General features: G+C 36.1%; 1 protein-coding gene across 16 annotated transcripts in view; it reads right to left on the bottom strand.

The window, feature by feature from the left end:
- Positions 1-688: 688 nt before the first annotated feature.
- The window catches only part of LOC136845286 (probable glutamate receptor), a 91,636-nt gene continuing 71,226 nt past the window's right edge, over positions 689-21,098 (bottom strand). For 6 of the 16 annotated variants that reach the window (XM_067115447.1, XM_067115444.1, XM_067115445.1 and 3 more), the window contains 7 exons: positions 20,066-20,224; positions 16,514-16,685; positions 15,297-15,514; positions 14,163-14,294; positions 7,221-7,348; positions 6,260-6,417; positions 5,070-5,437 (listed from right to left, as the gene is read on the bottom strand). In XM_067115447.1, the coding sequence (XP_066971548.1) occupies positions 5,343-5,437; positions 6,260-6,417; positions 7,221-7,348; positions 14,163-14,294; positions 15,297-15,514; positions 16,514-16,685; positions 20,066-20,224 (1,062 nt within the window). In that variant the 3' untranslated portion in view covers positions 5,070-5,342. Of the gene's footprint in view, positions 3,141-5,069; positions 5,438-6,259; positions 6,418-7,220; positions 7,349-14,162; positions 14,295-15,296; positions 15,515-16,513; positions 16,686-20,065; positions 20,225-21,098 lie in introns of those variants that run through there. The other 10 variants (XM_067115452.1, XM_067115453.1, XM_067115458.1 and 7 more) reach the window with 6 other exon arrangements.

Raw genomic sequence — 21,098 nt, 5'->3', positions numbered from 1 at the left:
GTAGAATATCCTGAAAATCCTCCATGGCTTATTCCAGAAGCATCAGTATGTAAGAAACCGTTTAACAAAAAGGACTGCACTGAAGAAGAGATTAGGGGAAAATTCTTAGAGCACGATGTTACCCATGCTAATTTTACAAAGATCTATACAGATGGATCAAAGTCAGATAGTGGTGATGGTTGCACTGTTACCCTTGGTGATACAGCGTATACAGCTAAATTACCTGACTCTGCATCAATATTTACTGCCGAATTGACAGCCGTAGCCTCTGCCCTAGATTTAGTTTTTCAAAGTAGTGACTCTAATTCTGTCATATACTCAGACTCTAGAAGCACCTTAGAAGCTATTAAAAAATTTAATACCTTTCATCCATTAGTTAAAAAGTTCAGGAGTGGCTTTTTCGTATCTACTGTCGGCATAAATCAGTCTTTCTGTTGGGTCCCTTCTCACGTGGGGACTCGCGGAAACGAGATGGCAGACAGGGAAGCGAAAGCTGCTAGTATTTTATCAGACACCTCTTTCAGAAAAGTGCCTCATACAGACCTAAAAGGTCCTATTAGATCTTATGTTTTAAGTAAATGGCAAGAAAAGTGGACTTCTTCTCTTCTTGCCAGTAATAAGAAAATATAAGAAATATTAGGGATAATATACTACCATGGTCTTCGTCATTCCAACTTGACAGACGAACAAAGGTAATTTTAACCAGATTAAGGACTGGGCACACTCGTTTAACCCATCAGTTTATTTTAGAAGGAAGCAGCCCTCCAGAGTGTGCTTACTGTGACGAGACACTAACAGTGGAGCACATTCTGGTGGTCTGTCCCAGATATTTTAACCAAAGAGAAAGATATCTCCAAGGTAAATCCCTCTCTGATATTTTGGGAGATGAAGCAGATATTTCTGCTATCACCTCTTTTTTAAAGTGTAAAAATTTTTAATGATATTTAATTTATTTCGTAATATATTGGTCACATAACTTCATTTATTTATTAATCATTTCCCTCGTGAATTCATAACCTAATCATAATTTATTCTTTCTTCATTATGGCGGTGAATGGCCTTCTTGGCCCCAGTACCTGGGCTTTTGCCCTAAATATCATACATCCATCCACATATGCCTTTCCAGCCAGCATATGACTGACAGTGTTGGATCCATACACAAGCTCCAGTAGTGTTCTCAGTCCACTATCTTTCATTATGTGACCCACAGTGCCTAGGAAGCTCATTAAGGTCCAGAATGAGAACATCATGTGTTGGCTCAGGTTGATGAAATCCACCCTCATCTTATTCATGATGTGACCCACAGTGCCTAGGAAGCTCATTAAGGTATGGAGGTGCCCAAGAATGAGAACATCATGTTGCAGTTGGCTTTCATGGTTGATCATATGTCTTGCCTTGAGCCACAATGGTTGATGAAATGTGAGGACAGGTGATAGGTTGTGTTTCATGCCCTCATCACTTACAAACATTTGGGTAGTAAAGATACAGCTCATATTGTTTGGATCCAAGTCAACCATGGGTAAGAAGTGGAAGGATGTTTTTCCTAAATGGCTACCTTAGGTAATGATTTGCATAAAACCAGACCATCCTGGCCTGTTGCATCTATAAGGAAATGAGATCTTCCATAGAGTATCAAGATGTTCTCTGATGTCATCATGGACAATGGATGATATTGCTTTGTAATTCAACATGTCTCCCACTTTTCCTAGTTTTCTACATTTTCTTGCTGCAATACTTGTTGGCTTTTCTGAATTCCGAATGACTCTTTGAAATGTGGCTACTGGTGGTGTGGCTGCACACATAAGACCCATGCCATGATAAGTGTCCTTTCCAGCAATTGTTTCTGTATTATGGTCAACATTATCAGCAATGAAGTGGCAGAAGCTGTTTGCCATGTTTTCAAGCTGATCTTTGTTTTGATGTGCTGCACATGCTTTGAACAGTTTCACTTCACCATATGACAAACCAAATCCTCTGCAGCTCAAATCATCAATCAGTTCACTTGAGCCATAAGCCCAGTGGATATGCATTGGCCGGCATTGTTGCATGATGCATTGTCCTATTGCTGCAATCTTCAAGTCATTATTATTTTTTCTTCCTTTGAAAATTTCAGCAAGGAACATTCTGAGTGAAAAGGGGACAAAATTCAAGTTTCGTTCAGTATCACCTATCCCTGAAATAAATGGGTATTCTTCTCTACCGTCCTCAATACTGTTGTCTGATTTTATCAAAGCCACTGCTGCTGTCAATATAGACATTTTTCTATTCTCTTCAACTATCTCCTTGTTTCTGATCTTTGTAGAACTCACTGAGAATGCTACATGCTTTTTTCTTAATGTCACTACATTGCTGTATTTTCCTATGTTACCAATAATGAAAGAATTTCCAAAATGATCTATGAGCTTCCGCTTCAGGTATGGGATGTTACATGGATCTTGACAAAGGTTACCCATGCTCATTTGTAAGTCTGAGGGTGTTGCGAGTTCCTCCTCCTCTTCTATAAACTGAGCAACAACAATCTGAAATGCCCCCTCTCTGGATACATCTACCTATCAACCACTCCTATTCCTTTCTACTTTTTCTTTTAGGTCTAAGTCATATCTGGCTGGTATTCTTCCAGTTCTGAAATTTTCACTGCACACCTTGTGATATATAGCATCAGCTGCAGGCAAGTCTCTTGCAAATTCAACTCTTTGTTGGACATCATCAGCCCACTTGTCTCCACGCTCCACACAAGACCTTAGAATAGCATCTTGACAATTCCAAGTTGACACTTGAAACACGTCTTCAAATGGGAATCCATCCACATCAACAGCCTTCACTGTAAAATAAAGACAATGAGTAGCATACTGGAAAGCAGGCTTTTTCGGTCTTAATGATGGTGAAGGAAGAAAATTTTCTTCTGCCATCCTCTTCTTGCTGGTTGCTTTGTCTTTCTTGTTTGTATGTTTGCGCCTGCAACGAGAGTGGACAAGCTGGCCTGCTTGAACAGTAATGGAAGACCCTCTTTTCATGCTTGCATTGTTGATTGTAGATGCTGCCTTTTCACCAATCTGCACTGTTCCATCCTCAGCAACCACAGCACCACCACAGATTACACACACGGCCTTAAGTTTATCTAGTGGTTCATGCATGACTACCTGTAAGAGAAGGAGAAGTAGTCTGTAAATAGTTGATTTCTAGTTGTAATATATGTATGAATATAATAAACTGAGCAAAATTTAATTTTGTGTTATTGCATGTCATTAGTAAATCAATAATTACTAAACTGAACACACATTAATGTCTGAATGATTTGCTCTACATCACCCAAACAATTATACAGCATAGGTGATTTCAAGTGTGGATTTTGTAAATGAAAATCAGAGATCTGAACCCTCACTTTGGTAAGGTAAATGTTGCCCTTTGACACAGGGTACCCAGACGTGATGCTTGAAATGGATTCCTTATGATAATGTTCCTTTTAGTAATGTATATATTTATATATTAAAAAGTGGATACTTGAGATTTTTCAACTCAGTCAACGAGAATGGGCGCCATTTTGAATATGGAATTATGCAAACTCAATATGGCTGAATTTGTCTTTGTCTTTTTTTTTTTACTGTGCTATTCCTAAGGGTCAAAACAACACATTCATGCAATGGAACAAACTATTGAAATAAGTTTGACTGTTCCCCCCAATACTACTAATATATTTTGCATGAAATTGAATTTGGCTTTATTTACTTTTGTGTTTCTTGTGCTAAATATTAGGATATACAGGGAAACAAATAGGCCAATATAATGATAAATCTTCACTCTTTAAGACCAGTTCTATGACATTTTGCCATGAAATCAGTAGTTTAGGGGATATTGAAGGAAATGTGAGTACAAAATTGAATTTTTCAGTTTTTTCAAAAACGTGCTTTCCAATTCCGAGCTCGTTTCCTCAGAAACTTTCAATTTTAGGGAACAATGTATAGAGAAAAACCTGTGTAGAATTGAATTTCCTATCTTTTTGATATCTATTCTTCTTACCTGTGCGATGCACCGTTTTGAAGAAAAATGGGAAATTGTGGAAACATTTACCCTCCAAAAAGACTAAAAGTGTGAATTTCACTATTTCAAAATGGCCGAATTTGTCCCATTTTGGATATGGTGTTCCTAAGGGTCCATATAACATGTTCATGCAATAAAACAAACTGTTGCAATTTGTTTTAGTAAACCACCTTTTTCGTCTATTTCCCATGGATTACTAAGTTCATTATCATGGAGTTAATTATTTGCAAAAAATGATATATATATATAATATACACATATATATATATATATATATATATATATATATATATATATATATATATATATATATATATATATACAGTATATATATTATGTGAGTGTGTAAGAGAGAGTGCGAGAGCATACAAGCTAATTTATGCTCACAAAATAGTACTACATATTTAAATCCTAAAAATTCCTAAGGTCTTTGAAAGCCTCTTTACAATAGACTAAACGTTTAGCAATGACCTTTTATTCTCTAATGAATCACAGAATTAATTATCTGTATACATATTTTTATGCTTTGTTCGGGCTTACTAATCATCTCGAAAGTTCTGTCAGTCTTATAACTGTCAGTTAGAGAAAGAATGCTTTCAGAATTTACAAACCATTCCTTGATAAATATTCATGTAATTTTCACTATATAAGTTTTACACTTTCTGTGCCTCTGTCTGGCGCAATGAGGATTAATTGAGACTTTTTAGTATCATCGGAAAAGCTTTACAGCCTATTTACCCATCATTATCAAATAAAATGTAACTGACTGGCCACTTTCGACTTGGTTAATTCTGTGATGTTCATAACACACTGTTTCTAAGTATATGTAGGACATAGTATTAGTAAATAAAACTGGAATTAGACTGAGATTTAATATTTTATTAATACATATTTTATTCATCTTTATTCGCGTGTATACCCATTTTCTCTCATAAGTTGATATGCACTGATGTGTGTGGAGTGAGATAGAACATATGTGCATACACTTCTGTCCTGTTCATATATTTTTATGTATGTAAATGAGAGAGAAGTTTGTATGAAGTATGTTTATTTTCATAATTAAAAGAACAATAATATACATGTTTACACTGCATATATGTATGTAGACTGTACCGTGTTTAAGGTACCGGTACACTCATATCCCCTATGCACTTTTCATTGATTTATCTGCGTGGACCTTATAATGTGCCATTATACATAAACTTGATGCGTAAGTACGGTGTGTCGAAAACCTAACTTTATCAAAATAACTAAAACATGAAGCATTCGTCGGGGGTGAGATATTAGTCCGTAATGTACGAGAATTATTCTGGAAGAATCATATGTAATATGTAGTCGGAAAGCTTCATGTGGTAGAAGGCAAGTTCAGCAGCCAGGAAAATGGTACTAAGGAAGAGTCCTGTTGAAAAAAAGGAAGAACAGACTCCATTAGTACGAGTGAAGTAAAAAGATCTAGAGGATACAGCAGCTATAGGCTACTCACTGTGGAACAAAGCATCAAGGAATACCAGAGTTAAGGCTTGGTGCTTGGAAGAAAAAACTTAGAAACTTGTATTTGGGAGATCGAATTCTCGTTGTACTTGTTTATTTTTCAGTTTAATACTAGTTTATATATATACACATATACATATATATATGTGTATATATATATATATATATATATATATATATATATATATATATATATATATATATATATATATATATATATATATATATATATATATATATATATATATATATATATATATATTATATAAGATTAATGCTAGTCCGTTACTAGATATATACTGCTAAGTTTAATGTTAGTTCTAACTAGGTGAATATCAGATCTAAAGTGGTGTAGGCATCCAAGCAGAAAGAGAGAGGTTATGAATGAAAAAGAATGGTAATAGTTGCTAGAAAACAGAACAGCCAGTAAATAGTCTTATGGGATAAGATAGTTCTTGGGGATTGACTCTGACGGTAGAATAACACTAGGATACGGCAAAAGACAGTAAATAATCTATGGGATAAAAATTTCAGAACAGTCAGTAAAGAGCCCAATAGGATAGGATAGTTCTTGGGGATTGTCTCTGACGGTAGAACAGCATTAGTATATATACTCAAAAGATATAAGTATATAGAAAAAATAATAAATAATATTAAAGGTTAGAACTGTGCTCACGGAAGCAACCTATTCATCCATTAGCAGTGTACCAAAAATTTTGTGTAGACCTACCTCCAATCCACAGCGCAAAAACACCAGCTAGATCCATAAAAGCCAGTATGGGGCTGGCAGGACCACTTTTCCCCAAAGTGCGCATACAGCTTGTGGCATTAGACGTTGAGTCGAGGACTCTCCTTATTACCAGGCCTGATTCACTCAGAGGAATCAACCTGTTTGATAGAGAAAATCAGATTTAATTCACAATCATTCTTCAGGGATTAACACACTTAGTTCACATAAGCTTGGAGACCTATTAGGAAAGAAAATCAGATTTATCTGAGATTTATTCATCAGGGATTAATACTTAGCCAACTCAAGCGGAGATAAATACTTTAACAAAAGTTTGTCATATTACTATGAAAATGTGACATCAGCATCGCTATGAGAGTAGGCCTATATCATTTGTTCCAACTTTTCATGTAACAGCACCAGACAGACACATTCCTGGTTGCTTGTCTTTCCGTGTCTCTGTGTACAGTCAAAATATCTCGATTTGTTACACCACATGTTTATATCCATTACAACCTTATTGCCAGGCCTTAACACAGTAGGAATCATATTAATATTATGGAAACGGTATGTAGATGATATTTTTGCCTTTTTGGAAGTGGATGACGAAATTTCTCTCATACATCAGGAGCTTTGAATTCTAAGGAACCCTCCGTAAAATTCACATTGGAAAAGAGGCAAGGCAACATCCTTCCCTTTTCAGAAAAAACGGAGAAGGGTTTCAGAACTATGAACCGAAAAGCCACACACATACAGTACAGTAGCACTCGTAAAGCTTAAGGAGCTTAAAAAATATTTTAACAAAACGCTAAGATTTTCACACAAGAAAAGGGTTTCATTTCACTCTCATTATTATTAATGTTCGTTTGCATAGAACAACCCCAGGTGCAAATACAAAATACGAAGAGTGAAGAAACAAGACAATCAGCAAGTTATGTTATTCCATCTGGTAACCAAACCTCACCATTTATTAAATTCCTCCGTAAGCTTACTCTTCTTCGGAAAGGCGTAGGCAATGGACAGAGCGAATATAGGCTTCCGGGCGATGTGGAAGTTGCATTGTCCCGTCGATGAAAAGTCGTCGTTTATTGCCTGTTGGAGAATAAATATTCTTTTTATTTATTAAGTACAGGGAAGTGAGAAAAGACGGGCGGTTCAAGGAACGCGCGTTTTCGAGTGCTCCTGTATTTCTCAATTTTGAGCTTAGCCCAGGGATTTATTCTCGATTTTCCACTGTTCCAGCAGTGGATAACACTGATGTGACCTTAGTGTTGTGCTTTGCAGTGTTTTACGTGCCAAAACAGTGTTGTAATTTAGGTAAACTGATACACACCTAGTAAACAAGTGTCTTGGCCAGGTGAACTAATATTCCCTGAGGCGATTTGCCTCTTTAGGGGCTCACTGCGTTCCTCCCCTCCCTCCCACCCTCCATACCCCGACTAAACACAGCACTGGCAGTTAGCCCGCAAATAAAACGGGTTAATCAAGATGGGTTATAATAATCCACATGCTCTCAGGAGAAAGGACTCCATAGGCCTGCATTCTACAGCTCCTTATGCAACCATGAAAATGGTTGGTAATGTGTTATTTAGGGATATGAAATTAGGAATGAGTGACTTAAAAGGTATTCAGAATACAAATAGAAATACAATTGAGGTAAAACTGATCTCAACAGATATATTTACAGAAGTTGTGAAGAATTTTGAGGATAAGGTTATCAAGATAAATGATACAGACTCAGTGAAGTTATAAATATAAGTTCGCAAGTGTCATTTGTATCAATAAGGAACGCACCTTTCGAGATGGACGGTCAAGTGATAATAGATATATTGAATAGGTATGGAAAGGTAGAACACTTAAGGCATAACAAATATGCAGTTGGACCTTTTGAAGGTTTACTCAGTGACATTCGCACAGCAAAGATGAGGGTAAGAGAAAATATCGCTTCATCAGTTTATACTGATGGGTACAATTTAACCTTTCTATACAGTGGGCAGAGAAGAACATGTTACAAATGTGGCAAAGAAGGTCATCTAGTGAAGGATTTCAATATAAATATGACAGACACATTACATTTTTAGTGAGGGTGATTTTCCTGAAATACAAAGAAATGAAAAGAATACAGCCAGTGTCAGCAATAATGGAGGGGACGAAGAGCATGAAGGTGAAGCAAAATCGCGGAATGAAAGAGAGAGAGAGAGAGAGAGAGGAGAGAGACTAGAAGAGAGGAATCGTTCATTCAGACTTTAGTGATGAAAGCACGAGAACGTCCAATAACACAAGGACTGAAGATGGTCAAATGAACGAAGTGGAAATGCATAATATAAGGAAAGACATGATGAAGCAGCTGAAGGGTTTATGGAAACCCCTGTATCACCTGACGGAGGACTCATGATTTCGACAGTTGGAGCAGAAATCCACGCAGAGGAGGCAGAAATCGATAAGGAAACGGACCTTCAATTATGTGAAGTACAAAATGAAGATGAGCCAACCGAAGAAGTGGAAGCGAAATTCAGGAACATGAAGCAAAAGAAGGGAGTAATGTAGATGATGACGGAGAACACCATAGACAGTGTTTTAAACTTTGGTAACATGAATGACGACGGAATGTGGCAAGATACCATTAGTAATGAACCAAACAGGGGCATTCGTCTGAGGTTAACAAAGGATAATGGTGTACTTTCTGAGTTGCACATGGATGAAGATAAATCAGTGCTCGATGAACCGAAAAGTAGCTCTGAAGATGAGATAAGTCAACTGCCCGTGAATAAACGTTTCAAGTTATATGATTGTTGAAGAATTTCCTTCCTATATTTGAAGCCTTCACTTACCTAAATTTAGCAAATGTTAATGTTAATGGTTTATGTATGGCTTATAAGCAAATTAAATTGATTAATTATATGTATTTTTATCCTCTGGATATAATATTTGTGCAAGAACATAATGCCAAAGAAATTTCGCAACTTGAGTATATTTAAAAGCACTGCGATATCATACTGAATCCAACTTTCTTGCTGAAGGGAGGCACAGCTATTCTTTTCAATAAAAAGTCAAAAGTGAAGGTTCTGAATCATGAGATGGATGTAAAGGGTCAAATGATCTGTGTAAAATGTATCTATCAAGGAACAGATTTTCGATTAATTAATGTATATGGCGCCTCTGGGACAAATAAGAAAAAGGAAAGGAGGAACTGTTCTTAAATGTTATGCTGTATTACTCAAGAAACAATTTGTGAAATGTGATCATAGGGGGAGACTGGAACAGTACAACAAGTAAGAGAGATTGTTCTAATTATGATAACCAACTTAGTTCAGAAGCTCTTCAAAAGCTGAAAAATGATTTGCAGCTTAGAGTTGTGCAGCTCTTAACAAATCATTTGATAGAGTATACGTATATTATGTATAAGTATGGCTCTAGGATTGATCGTATATCCTGTATGTACGAAATCTGAGAAATAATGTCAGTGAAACGGAAAACATACCACTGAGCTGGTCTGATCATAATTCTGTTAGGGTTTAAGATAAAGGTGGACAATAATATTAGTACTGGCAAGGGATATTGGAAATTAAGTACAAATATTCTAAGACATACTATAACCACAGAAAACTTTGTTCATTTTTGGGGCAATTTGAAAGGGAAAATAGGTGATGTACAATTTAATTCTATTTTAGATTGGTGGAATTATGCAAAAGATCAGCTTAGACTATTTTTCGTTAAGTCTCAAAAACTATTAATCAGGACAGGTTTGGTTTACTGAATTTGCTGAAAACAGAATTAAGGAGGAATTATTGGAGCCATTCTGCTAACTGTAATAGTTTTAAAAAAATAGAGGAACTTCAAGACAGAATAAATGTGATTGAAGATGAAATATGTGAAGGGGTTAACATAAGAGCTAGAACTGATGAAAGAATGAATGGTGAAAAAATATCTACATAGTAAGGAAAAGGAAAGAATGTAAAAACAAGTACCGTTAAACTGTGTGGAAAAGAGGGTGTATTATGTATCAGACACAAGTCTATACAAAGGAATATAATTGAGTTTTATGAAAATCTCTACAAAGAAGAAGCTGTTGACTGTGAATTAAAATATAGATTTCTAATATGAACACTGCCATAGATGAAGACATGAATTTAACCCCGAAGGCTGAAGTAACAGAGACAGAGGTTTGGAAAGCTAAATGTGGAATGCAAAATGGGAAATTCCCTGGTATGGGTGGATTTGCTGTCGAATTTTACAAAACTATGTAGAGTATTATGAAAAACGAATTTATGAAAGTACTGAGATATTCGTTTACTAAATTTGAAATGTGGAAAGACAAACAAGGGAGTTATTAAGCTTGTACCAAAGAATGGAGGTAAGTGTGATCTTAATAACTGGAGACCTATATGTTAAATGTAGATTACAAAATTACAGCAAAGGTTTAAGCAAACAGGTTAAAATCAATGCTTTCTACATTCGTATCAAAGGAAAAGTTCTGTGCTGTCCCTGGAAGGTCAATTAATAATTGTAACACTTTGCTAAGGGATATAATATACTTCTTGAATGATGAGAACATGCCAGCTGCCCTAATAAACCTTGATTGGTACAAAGCATTCGACAGGATTAATCTGGACTCTCCTCGGACCGCTGTCCAAACTTGGATTTTCTTTAGATTTTGTAAACTTAATTAAAATGCTTTATAAGGATGCCAAAAATTACATATCCACAAATGGCCATATATCTGACGCTTTTCTTATAAGTATCTCTGTTCGACAGGGTTGCCCATTATCAATGACTTTATTTGTTATAGCTCAAGAACTCTTGTATAGAATGCTAAAGTTTAGGTTGAGGGATTTTTCTCCAGATCTTCCAAATGGGTTAAAAACTGTTGTAGTTGGCTTTGCTGATGATAGCACTATTATTGTGAATAAGTTAAAAGGTTTAATATTAAACAAACTTCACGAGTCATTAATGAATATGAAGAAGCAAGTGGAGCGAGGCTTAACAAAAAGAAAACATACGATGTGTGAATTGGATCAAGGAAAGATAAATTTGACTGGCCAGAAATCGGGATAAAAGGGAAAACAGGCACTTTTAAAATCCTAGGTATAATCCATAACAATGATCACGAACTATCTGTAAGAATGAACTGGGAAAACATCCAAGATATTACGAAAACGTTAGGGACGCTTTATAAACGAAGACTAACTTTATTCCAAAAAAGTGTACTAGTTAATGCAAGTGTACTATCAAAGGCATGGTATGTTCCCCAGGTGTATCCAGTTCCAGCTGATGACGGTAAATGTATAGAAAAGCATATTTTCAAATATCTGTGGAATGGGAATTATCAACCCATTAAAAGGAAAACTATGTACCTCCTAAAGAGTCAAGGAGGATGTGGTATTGTAAATCTAACTGTGAAAGCAAATTGCTTGCTTTTTAGCAGTTTCTATAAATGTATTGTTAATAGATCAATAGGATGTGAAATAACTTCATATTACTGTAAGCTGAGACTTCCTTACCTTGTTGATTTTAACAGATTTAAGGAATCCACCATTTTTAGCACTCCATATTATGACAAATTAATAACGATATTTCATTCTGTAATAAAGATAAAGACCTATCCTTTGCTAAAATCAAAACATATTTATTGTTACATGATGAGAGGTGAATCAACTCTGCCAAATACTGAAGAAAATTATCCCTTGTTTAACTGGAATATTATATGGGAAAATTTCAATAAATGGATTGATCCAATAAACAGAAAAATATTGTTTAAATATATCCACGAAGTCTTCGCTACAAAGGATAAGTTATTTATGATGAACGTAACTGATAGTTATCTGTGTAGTAATTATGGAGAAGCTGAAACTATCATGCACTTAGCTTATTTTTGTAAATTGAAGAGAACAGTTGTGAACTGGATAAAAAAAGTACTGAGCCAGGTTTGTAAGGTTTTAAAACTGGATTTTCTAGCCTTTACAAAATTACAGCAATGATATAAATAAGTGAATACATGTATATAACTGGAATTTGATATCTTCATAAAATAATGTCCTTAGCAGATGAGTTAAGTATGATTTCATTTATAAAAAGTAGAATGCTCACAACAAGATTGATTGTGTTAAAAGCACTTGAGGATAAATGTCATTTATTTTGTACTAGAGAATATGTTCATCTCGAGAAATGGGAGTAACATTTGTGTAGATCGCTTAGGTACGTAGATGTAAATGATAATTATATTAACCACATTGTGACCAAAAAAAGTCTAAATATATATAAAAATATATTTGTATAAAAGATAACTTTGTGCAAAACTATGTAAATTTTCTCAATAAAAGTTAAATATCACTGTGGGGAACGATGTGGTACTTTGAATAGTGTTATGGTACTACGGGCGGTTTCCGTTCATACGGGAATGTACGTTAGCGTGACAAACTAATATTATTTGGTTAATATATATTGTCCCTGTTGAATAACGGGCCTATTTTTGAACTGTCGATAAAATTCAACGTAATGAACAGTGCTATGTGATATGTTTTGATTCTGACAGTGTCAATATGTTTATTGAAAGCTATCTTAAGGAAATTCATTATGCAAATAGCATTCCTTACTTACGGCAATGGTATATATTAATGTTTTCCTTATAGAGTGTGACATTTGCCTTGTATGCGTAAATTTTTGCAAAATATCAATAATAGACATATGAACCTTTGGTATTATAAGACCATTCTCTGCTTACTACTCTGTTGGTGCAGTTTGTGACTTCACTAAAGTACACAGTTGCGCATGTGCCGCGTTGCATAATTTGTAAAAATGTGGCTATTTGGTAATGTTTCTTTGTTCCTTACGCTGAGACACGACTAGGCCTGTGTTGTCGAAATGAAAGAATTAATTTTTTTTTTTTAAGTAACGGCGTTCATTTTAAAACTACCGAGAGCCCCAGGCGTTTTTCTTTCTGATTGTGTTTTATGTAAGTCTAACGAATCTCATATTCAGTTCTGTCTAAGGAACTGGTGTAACCCAAATGTGAAGCCATACCTTTAGGTGGAAACCAATATGAAATTTGTCAGAATCACACCACAAACTATCAGGAAAAAATATATTTCATCAGATTTTGAATGAAATACCGTTTGCCAACTCGAAGACGCATTCCCGATCCGAAGAGTAGCATGTGAGACTGTTACAATGCTATTATATTTTCCTCTTTTGATCTCTTACCATGGTGCAAGCCATTTTGCTGTTAAGTTGGCTAATATTGATATTACTGTATAACTAAGACACGCCTGTGATAGCCTTTTATGACTTCATCTTTCAGTCGTAAGGACATTTTTTTTCTGTAATATGCTGCTGTGATCCCTTAATCCCTCTGCTGTGAAAGAGTAGAAAAGTATTCATACCGTCTGCCGTGTGCGCTGTGAAGACTTTTAAACTGTCATATCAGAAGATATAGCAGACACCCCCTGCCAGTACCAGGTAGTCTGTCATGTCCTCTGAGATGAAGTTTCTATAAGCAACCTTCAAAGAAAGAGAATTAAGTCTTGTCTGACGCTATACGTAATTCTTTACGATCGTAAATTAAAGGTGGTTCGCATTTCATTACGCTCTGCATGATGTAACTATTTCCCTTCTGTTTGAATGATAAGTCTTTGTTCCTTTCTTATCGCATGGTGGGAATGTTTCTCACCTGTTGGCATGGTGAGTCTATTTGCTTACTTTACACTAGGTGAGAGAATTTACCTACTACTTGAATGGTGAGAATCTTTCACTATTCTGCCCATAATTAGGTTTCCTTGCATTCCAAATGGACCTTCATCACCTTCAGCATGGTGAGAATGTTACCATCGTGTGGTGACAACCTCACTTTACCTTATACATGATAAACACGCCCTCTCCCACTTCTTTTGGGTGGAAATTGTTCGCTTACCTTCCGCATGGTGAGCATGTCACAAAGAACAGCCATGCGCTCTGTCTTGACCCGGTTTCTTGCTTCGTAACACCCGTAGACCATGTAGCTTTTCTTGTCGTATACTTCTTTGTATAACCCTTCCGTGGCTTGCTGTGGAATACAGAAATATTTCAGATAATGTTATCCAATGCTGAAAGTTTTAGAAGCAGCAGCAGTGCAGTAGAATAAAAAAAAAAGATATATTAATTGAAATGGCTTATCGTCATGAGAGGAGAAAAGTCCATTGATAATCTCATACATTTCATTTGTTTTATCATATTCAACTTCAAGCTAGGCTAAACTGGTACAGTCTCTTGGTGGCATGTATTTATTGTAGATAAAGCTACATTAGTTTGGTCTTTATTCTAATATATATATATATATATATATATATATATATATATATATATATATATATATATATATATATATATATATATATATATATATATATATATATATATATATATATATATATATATATATATATATAATATATATAATATATATATATATATATATATATATATATATATATATATATATATATATATATATATATATATATATATATATATATATATATATATATATATATATATATATATATATATATATATATATATATATATATAAAAACCGACAGTATAGACCAGTGGCTATCCATGAAGTGATAAACTGCTTTGTTCAGCACACTCAACAGGGCAGGGATAGAATTTTGCTCCAGTTCTTGATATAACTTAATCACCAGCAAAAAACCTAATTATTGTTGTTAGATATCAGAGGGTCTGTATTGGTAATATTTTAGGGATTATGAATATCTTTTCAGGTCATGCTAAATTTTGGAAGCAATGTGTTTAAAAAGGTTAACTTAGTTACTTTTTGAGGGCTTTGTAAGTCTAAGCGAAATACAGATAATTTTTAACCTCGTTAGATTTATTTCACGCTGCAATTAGGTATGGCAAAGAAATCCCCAAATTCTAAGTAAACTGGTTCATTTTGGAATTCCCAAATTCCAAGTAGGTCGGACTGTAAACGAAATCCCAGATTCAGCTTAATCTGGATTGTATTTTCGTTCAAACCAAAAGCAGCCCTAAGCAAAAATCAGCTTACCTGAAGCAATTGGTGAAGAGATGTTCCTTCCTCTATGGCCCAAGGAATCTTTCTGTAGGATACCAAGTCCTCCAAAGAATCCACTGGAATAGTCACCTTAGGTACAGCTAAAATGGACGTCAAGACCCCTAAATAGGCTGCGTCTATGATGAAGGCGGCAATCAGCCAGGTGACCATGAACACGCGTCCTGTATGGGTCGGTGGAATTACAGGGTAAGCTGGAAAGGAAAAGTAGTATATGATTTCTCATCACCTCAGGAATTTCTATAAAATATGTTTGGAAAGTGAAATGGAACAAGTTTCGCTTTCATTAGGAAATGTGATAATAGACCTCTTTCCTTGGTAACCATTTTGGAGTTCCACTCTGTGTAAACTCATCTTGATAGTGTTTGCAACTGAATCTGCCAAATCTATTTTAAAAACTTGATGTGTCTTTATTCAGTTATCACTACTGCTGATGCTCTCATTATCGATAGTAAATTGAGTATGGAACATCAGTCTAGAAGTAAGAGAAGGGTTAAGGCAGTCCCAGTTGTGATTCTTTCTTAGAAAGACATCCCAGGAACTAGAGAACAGAATTTGATGCAACATTGCAGGTACAATTGTAGCGTCTCCTGAGATTATTAATTTTTGGGATAATTGGATCAGAGTTGACATTATGCCACCAAGGCACCACCTTGCACATCATTTTGATTTGATTCAATTTATGAAATTTAGGCTTGTCAAGCCACCAAGCACTGGCCCACTTTCGGCCATTCAGTTCTTAGGACAGTGAAAAGAAGGGGATGGAGTGGTTGGACATAAAGATAAAGAGATCCAGAAAATAAAGGAGATGAAGTGCGAGATCTAAAGAAGCAATAATTAGAGGGGCTGTACAGCAAGATTGAAGAAAGGAAGCTGGAATGGAGGTCAAATGAAAGGTTAACAAATGTATGCAGCTAGGGGCCGAAGGGGCGTTGCGAACACCCTTTAGCAAAGCCTACACTGCACCAATATGTGTGATGACGTTCCACATCATAAATAGATTTTGGCATTTTAAATGCTTCAAAACTTAAAAAAATTGTCATATACATTCAATAATGTTCATGTATCATAGTTCTATGCATTCATTGTCCAAAGTTAATCAATTCAAGTAAGGGATTTTGGAAGAAGCATACGCTAGACCTAGTGTCTCTTTACCTTCAAGTTAAATCGTGAACTACAAGGAGTTGGCTTACGTTCATTGAGTAACTGAGCGATGATCCAGACTGGGTTGAAGCCAGATTCGTACTTGGGCAGCAGACTCTGTAGTCCCCCAGAGCAATATCGTGTCGGTGGTGAGAGGAGGTGGTTCATCACTATGCCTAGGATGGCGCTTAGTCCCAAGACCACTGCTAGAGCAAGCCACGTCTACAATATATATATTTTTTGTTTATTTAGTTCTACATACATGAATTCTTACATAGATATAGACGTATTCTTGCTATTAAAAAAGTATTAAATTTTTCTAAATAGTGTTACACAAATTTTTACATATAGACGTATCCTTGCTGTTAAAATAAGCTATTACAGTTTTCTAAATAGTTTTGGTTACACGGTCTATCTGGACACGTTACAATATACTTTTTATTATTATTATTATTATTATTATTATTCAGTGGATGAAACCTATTCATGTGGAACAAGACCCATAGGGGCCACTGACTTGAAATTCAAGCTTCCAAAGAATATGGTTTTCATTAGGAAGAAGTGAGAGGATGTAAAGGAAAATACAGAAAGAAGAGATCCCACTTATTAAAAAAGAAAAAATAAATTAATGAATAGATAAGTAGATAAAAATGTATTAAAATGCAGGAAGAATAGTAATAGGGTAGTAATGCATTGCATTTTCTCTTGAACTTCTGAAGTTCCAGCCGCACGACAACCCCAGGGAAACTTCCACAGTGCAATGGTGTGAGGAATAAAGGACCCCTGGAACTGAGAAGTTCGACAGCGAGGCACATTTACTGTATATTGGTGCCGCTGTTCAGCGAATCTGGTTGCTCTCTCTCGGCAGATAAAGGGGATCAGGGATCAATTGTGAATGTGAAAGATCTCTGTTGAAATACAACTTATGAAAAAGTGACAAACAAGAGACCATCCGCCTGTGGTCCAAATCATAACTGCTACTATTAGGAAGCAGAAACCTACCACCACAAACCAATCTATCTAAAAGAAATGAATCTCCAGCAGAAGCAGACAGCCACACCAGAGAACAGTATTCCAGTAAAGGAAGGACAGATGCCCTAAAACAGGTTGCATTGATTTCATCGCTGTTATAAAGATACGAGGCCTTACGAACAAAACCTAACTTTCATGCAGCATTTGCTGAAACTTTCATTAGATGTTTCTGAAAAGTTAGATGTCAGTCAAAAGTTACACCTAGAATAGTTAAAGTTTCAGACTCAGTCAGTACGGTTCCATCCACCTGAAGGGGAGGATGGGGTGGGAAATCTGTACGAGATCTGCTAATCAATAGTGTTTTCGTTTTACTGAAGTTCAGCCTCAGACACCACCGACAATACCATTCCCTGATCCGGTTTATGTCGCAATTGAGGCTGAGGGCAGCTTCATTTCTCATGAGTGGAGACTTTACTACACCCACAAGCCATCAGCATACTGAACAATCTTGTTTTCCAGGCCAACAACATATCACTTGTATACACTAAAAATAACAGTGGACCAAGAACACTGCCCTGTGGAACTCCAGACACAATAGGTCTTGGTTCACCAAAGATCCCATCCACAGCAACTCGCTGCTGCCTACCTATAAGGAAATCTTGAAGTAATCCTAAAACATATCCACCCACTCCAAGATTCTGTAGTATATAAATAAGTGCCTTGTGATTTACTAAATCGAAAGCAGCACTAAAATCTATTTGAATTGCTCTGCACTCAAAACCCTTATCAATGTTCTCTTGCAAATGGCATGTTAAGTCTAAAAAAGCATTGAAGGTACCCATCTGCATTCCTGTACGCATATTGACTATCAGCTAACAATCCTTTAGATTCCACATACTTATGTAGTGGCTTAAAAAGTTTTTCAGCAACTTTGGAGTCTGCAGTCTGCAGATATGCCACTCATTAGAACAGACACTGAATACTAAGCTTGCACTCATCCACAAAGATACTACGTCGACATAAAAATCTGTAAAATCTATTAATCTTGGGAGACAACACACTAGAAACTTTATTTTTAAACAAAGGGAAGAAACCATCAGGATCTTCTCCACCCCAGCTACCAAGATTATCCAGAATTTTCTTAACATCCCTAGAACGAAATACAGATTTTGTAAGAATTGGTTCAGGATAACAAGTATCAGAGAGGGGGACATCCACAGCTGATTGCTTAGCTTCAAAAGCTCGATGGAGCAGCTCAGCCTTTCAGGGCCAGTAACCAATCTACCATCATCTGTTAGTAGTGGTGGAATGGAAGACGAACCTGACCCAAAGATAGATGATGCCAATTTGATCCACCACAGATGAGGCTGAGTAATTCCTTCAAGTTTGCTCTTCAAGGAATTATTGCAATTTCTCTCGTCTCAGCACGGCGAGACTCGACAAAAATGGCGTAATTTTCAGTTGAATGATTTTATCTCCATGTGTTAAATTTGGTCTGTTTGTCATGGTAGGCTCGTCTACATGTATCATCAAACTATGGCTGGTCATTTGTCCTAAATTTGATGACCTTTCTAGAGACATATCTTATTAAAATAGCCATCAGCATTTCATTTAACTTCTTGGGATCAGAATCTAATATAGCACTGAAATATTAAGTGCCTGACAAGCTTCAATAATGCGATCCCAGTTGGCTCTGGATTTCAGCCAGACGGTTTTTCCAATCGTGGAATTAGAAATATAACGATTGACAGATATGTCCATGTCAATGGCGCAATGATCAGACGTGCCTATATATTCACAGACCTTGGACTTGACAGCAGCTGGAACATTCGAGAATATGAGGTCCAGAAATGTGCATGGGTTCCTCAATTAGTTGGACAATATCGGAGGACACACAGAACTCAAGAGTAAACCAGCCATGTTGATCTGTGGAATTAGAATTAGCCACTTACTATGCACTGGATTACAGTCTCCACAAATAACGAATGAAGGTTTTGAGTCCCGTGACTGAGCCATACTAAGCCTTTCCAAAAAATCATCATATATATAGAATCGTCGATTAAGCAGCAAATACGTAAACCCTGTAGAACTTGCTGAACATTTTCAAACAAAGAACTTGATGGCAACTACTACACCCCAAATTTTTCTAACGATAAAGAGGTCGTCCGGACTTATAGCATAGGCTACCTGGCGCATGTGTGATGTTGCGACGATAAATAAAGTCAGGGCCACCAAACCTCGGGAGTAAAAACTCAGTCTTTGACTTGTTACTATTTACAAGTCTCAGATAAAAACACCAAATCGTAATTACGGGCACAATTCTGGAGATCAAGAAAATTTGACCTTAAGCCCAGAATATGAGTAAAGTACTTTGCAATTTTTCTTACTGTAATGAGTAACTGGCCCAGGATTCAACTCAATGTCTCCCGAAAGAATTAAAATTGACAACAAAAATCAGTATCAAAACTAATAAATAGACTCATAACAGTAACACTAAAAATCAACAGTACAATAAACAGCATACCATCAACAACAACATTTACAAAAATTCTGTTGAGAGATCATGACTGTGCCTGACTTCCAAAACTAGTATCAACGCTTAGACACAAAGTTTTTTCGTTTTACTCAACCTCGGCAGACAAGGGCCTGGTGAAGTTTGCAAGGTCTTTCTCCTGCCTTGGTCTAGGCAGGAATATCCCGTTGTGGTCGAAGTAGAGGATGCCAGAGTAGTCAACGGCCTGACTCCGTACCCACGACACCACGAAGGGTCCCAGAGCCATGTCCGATTTCTGTTTCGAAGGAAAAACATATAAGTAGACTCATGGAATTAACGAGAAATATAATTTCTTTCATAATTCTTACAGGGTCATAATTCTGTGACTTGTTTCGTGTTTTTTTTTTTTTAATAATCTTAGACTTACAGATTGGGTTGGGTTATTGGGGCAAAAGAGACACGTGTTTAAGAACATCGGCATTTTAATCTATCAGATGAAAGACTCGGTGTGTGTGTTTGTGTGTATGTGTGTGCATAGTATCAACGCGGATATGGTAGGGTTGTGAAGTCAGAATGGAATTGTTTAAAATAATATGTTGTGTAATAGGCTAGGAGAATATGTTGTGGTATTATTGTGAAACAACACTTGATATAGTGAACACTTTTATTGCAAATGAACCGTAAGTTGTGTTATTATTATGAACGTGTGGTACTGTTATAAGCGAACACTTTGTGTGGGTGAACCGTAACTGACATAGGCACCTCCGGTTTACTACCCCACCCATCTTAGGTCTGTGATGGTCTTTGTCTAATCTACTTTGATACATCGTTAGCAGATATTTTAGTCTGACAAATTTTGGTAATTATTTAATTGATGATTTTAGGAACCATGTGTGTAGGAGATATTTTTAAAGAGTCGAATCAGTAGCAAGTAGCTTTCCCGCGCCAAGTGACGGCATTTTGACAGCCATTCTTGATTTCAGTATTGCCACGAAATAGCGCTAATGGACATAGCACACTTTCTTGCGTGTTTATAGTTTTAAATCTTTAACATTTATCATTCGATGCAAAATCTGGGGGAAAAATCGTAAGAGAAAAAAACTAGTACCGTTTATATATGACGTCAATTCTAACCTTGGACCCTCTTGCTTGTGAGACTAGCGGTGTCA

The sequence above is a fragment of the Macrobrachium rosenbergii genome, chromosome 13, assembly GCF_040412425.1.
Source record: "Macrobrachium rosenbergii isolate ZJJX-2024 chromosome 13, ASM4041242v1, whole genome shotgun sequence".
Classification (NCBI taxonomy): domain Eukaryota; kingdom Metazoa; phylum Arthropoda; class Malacostraca; order Decapoda; family Palaemonidae; genus Macrobrachium; species Macrobrachium rosenbergii.
This window is presented reverse-complemented; position numbering and strand designations above follow the sequence as displayed.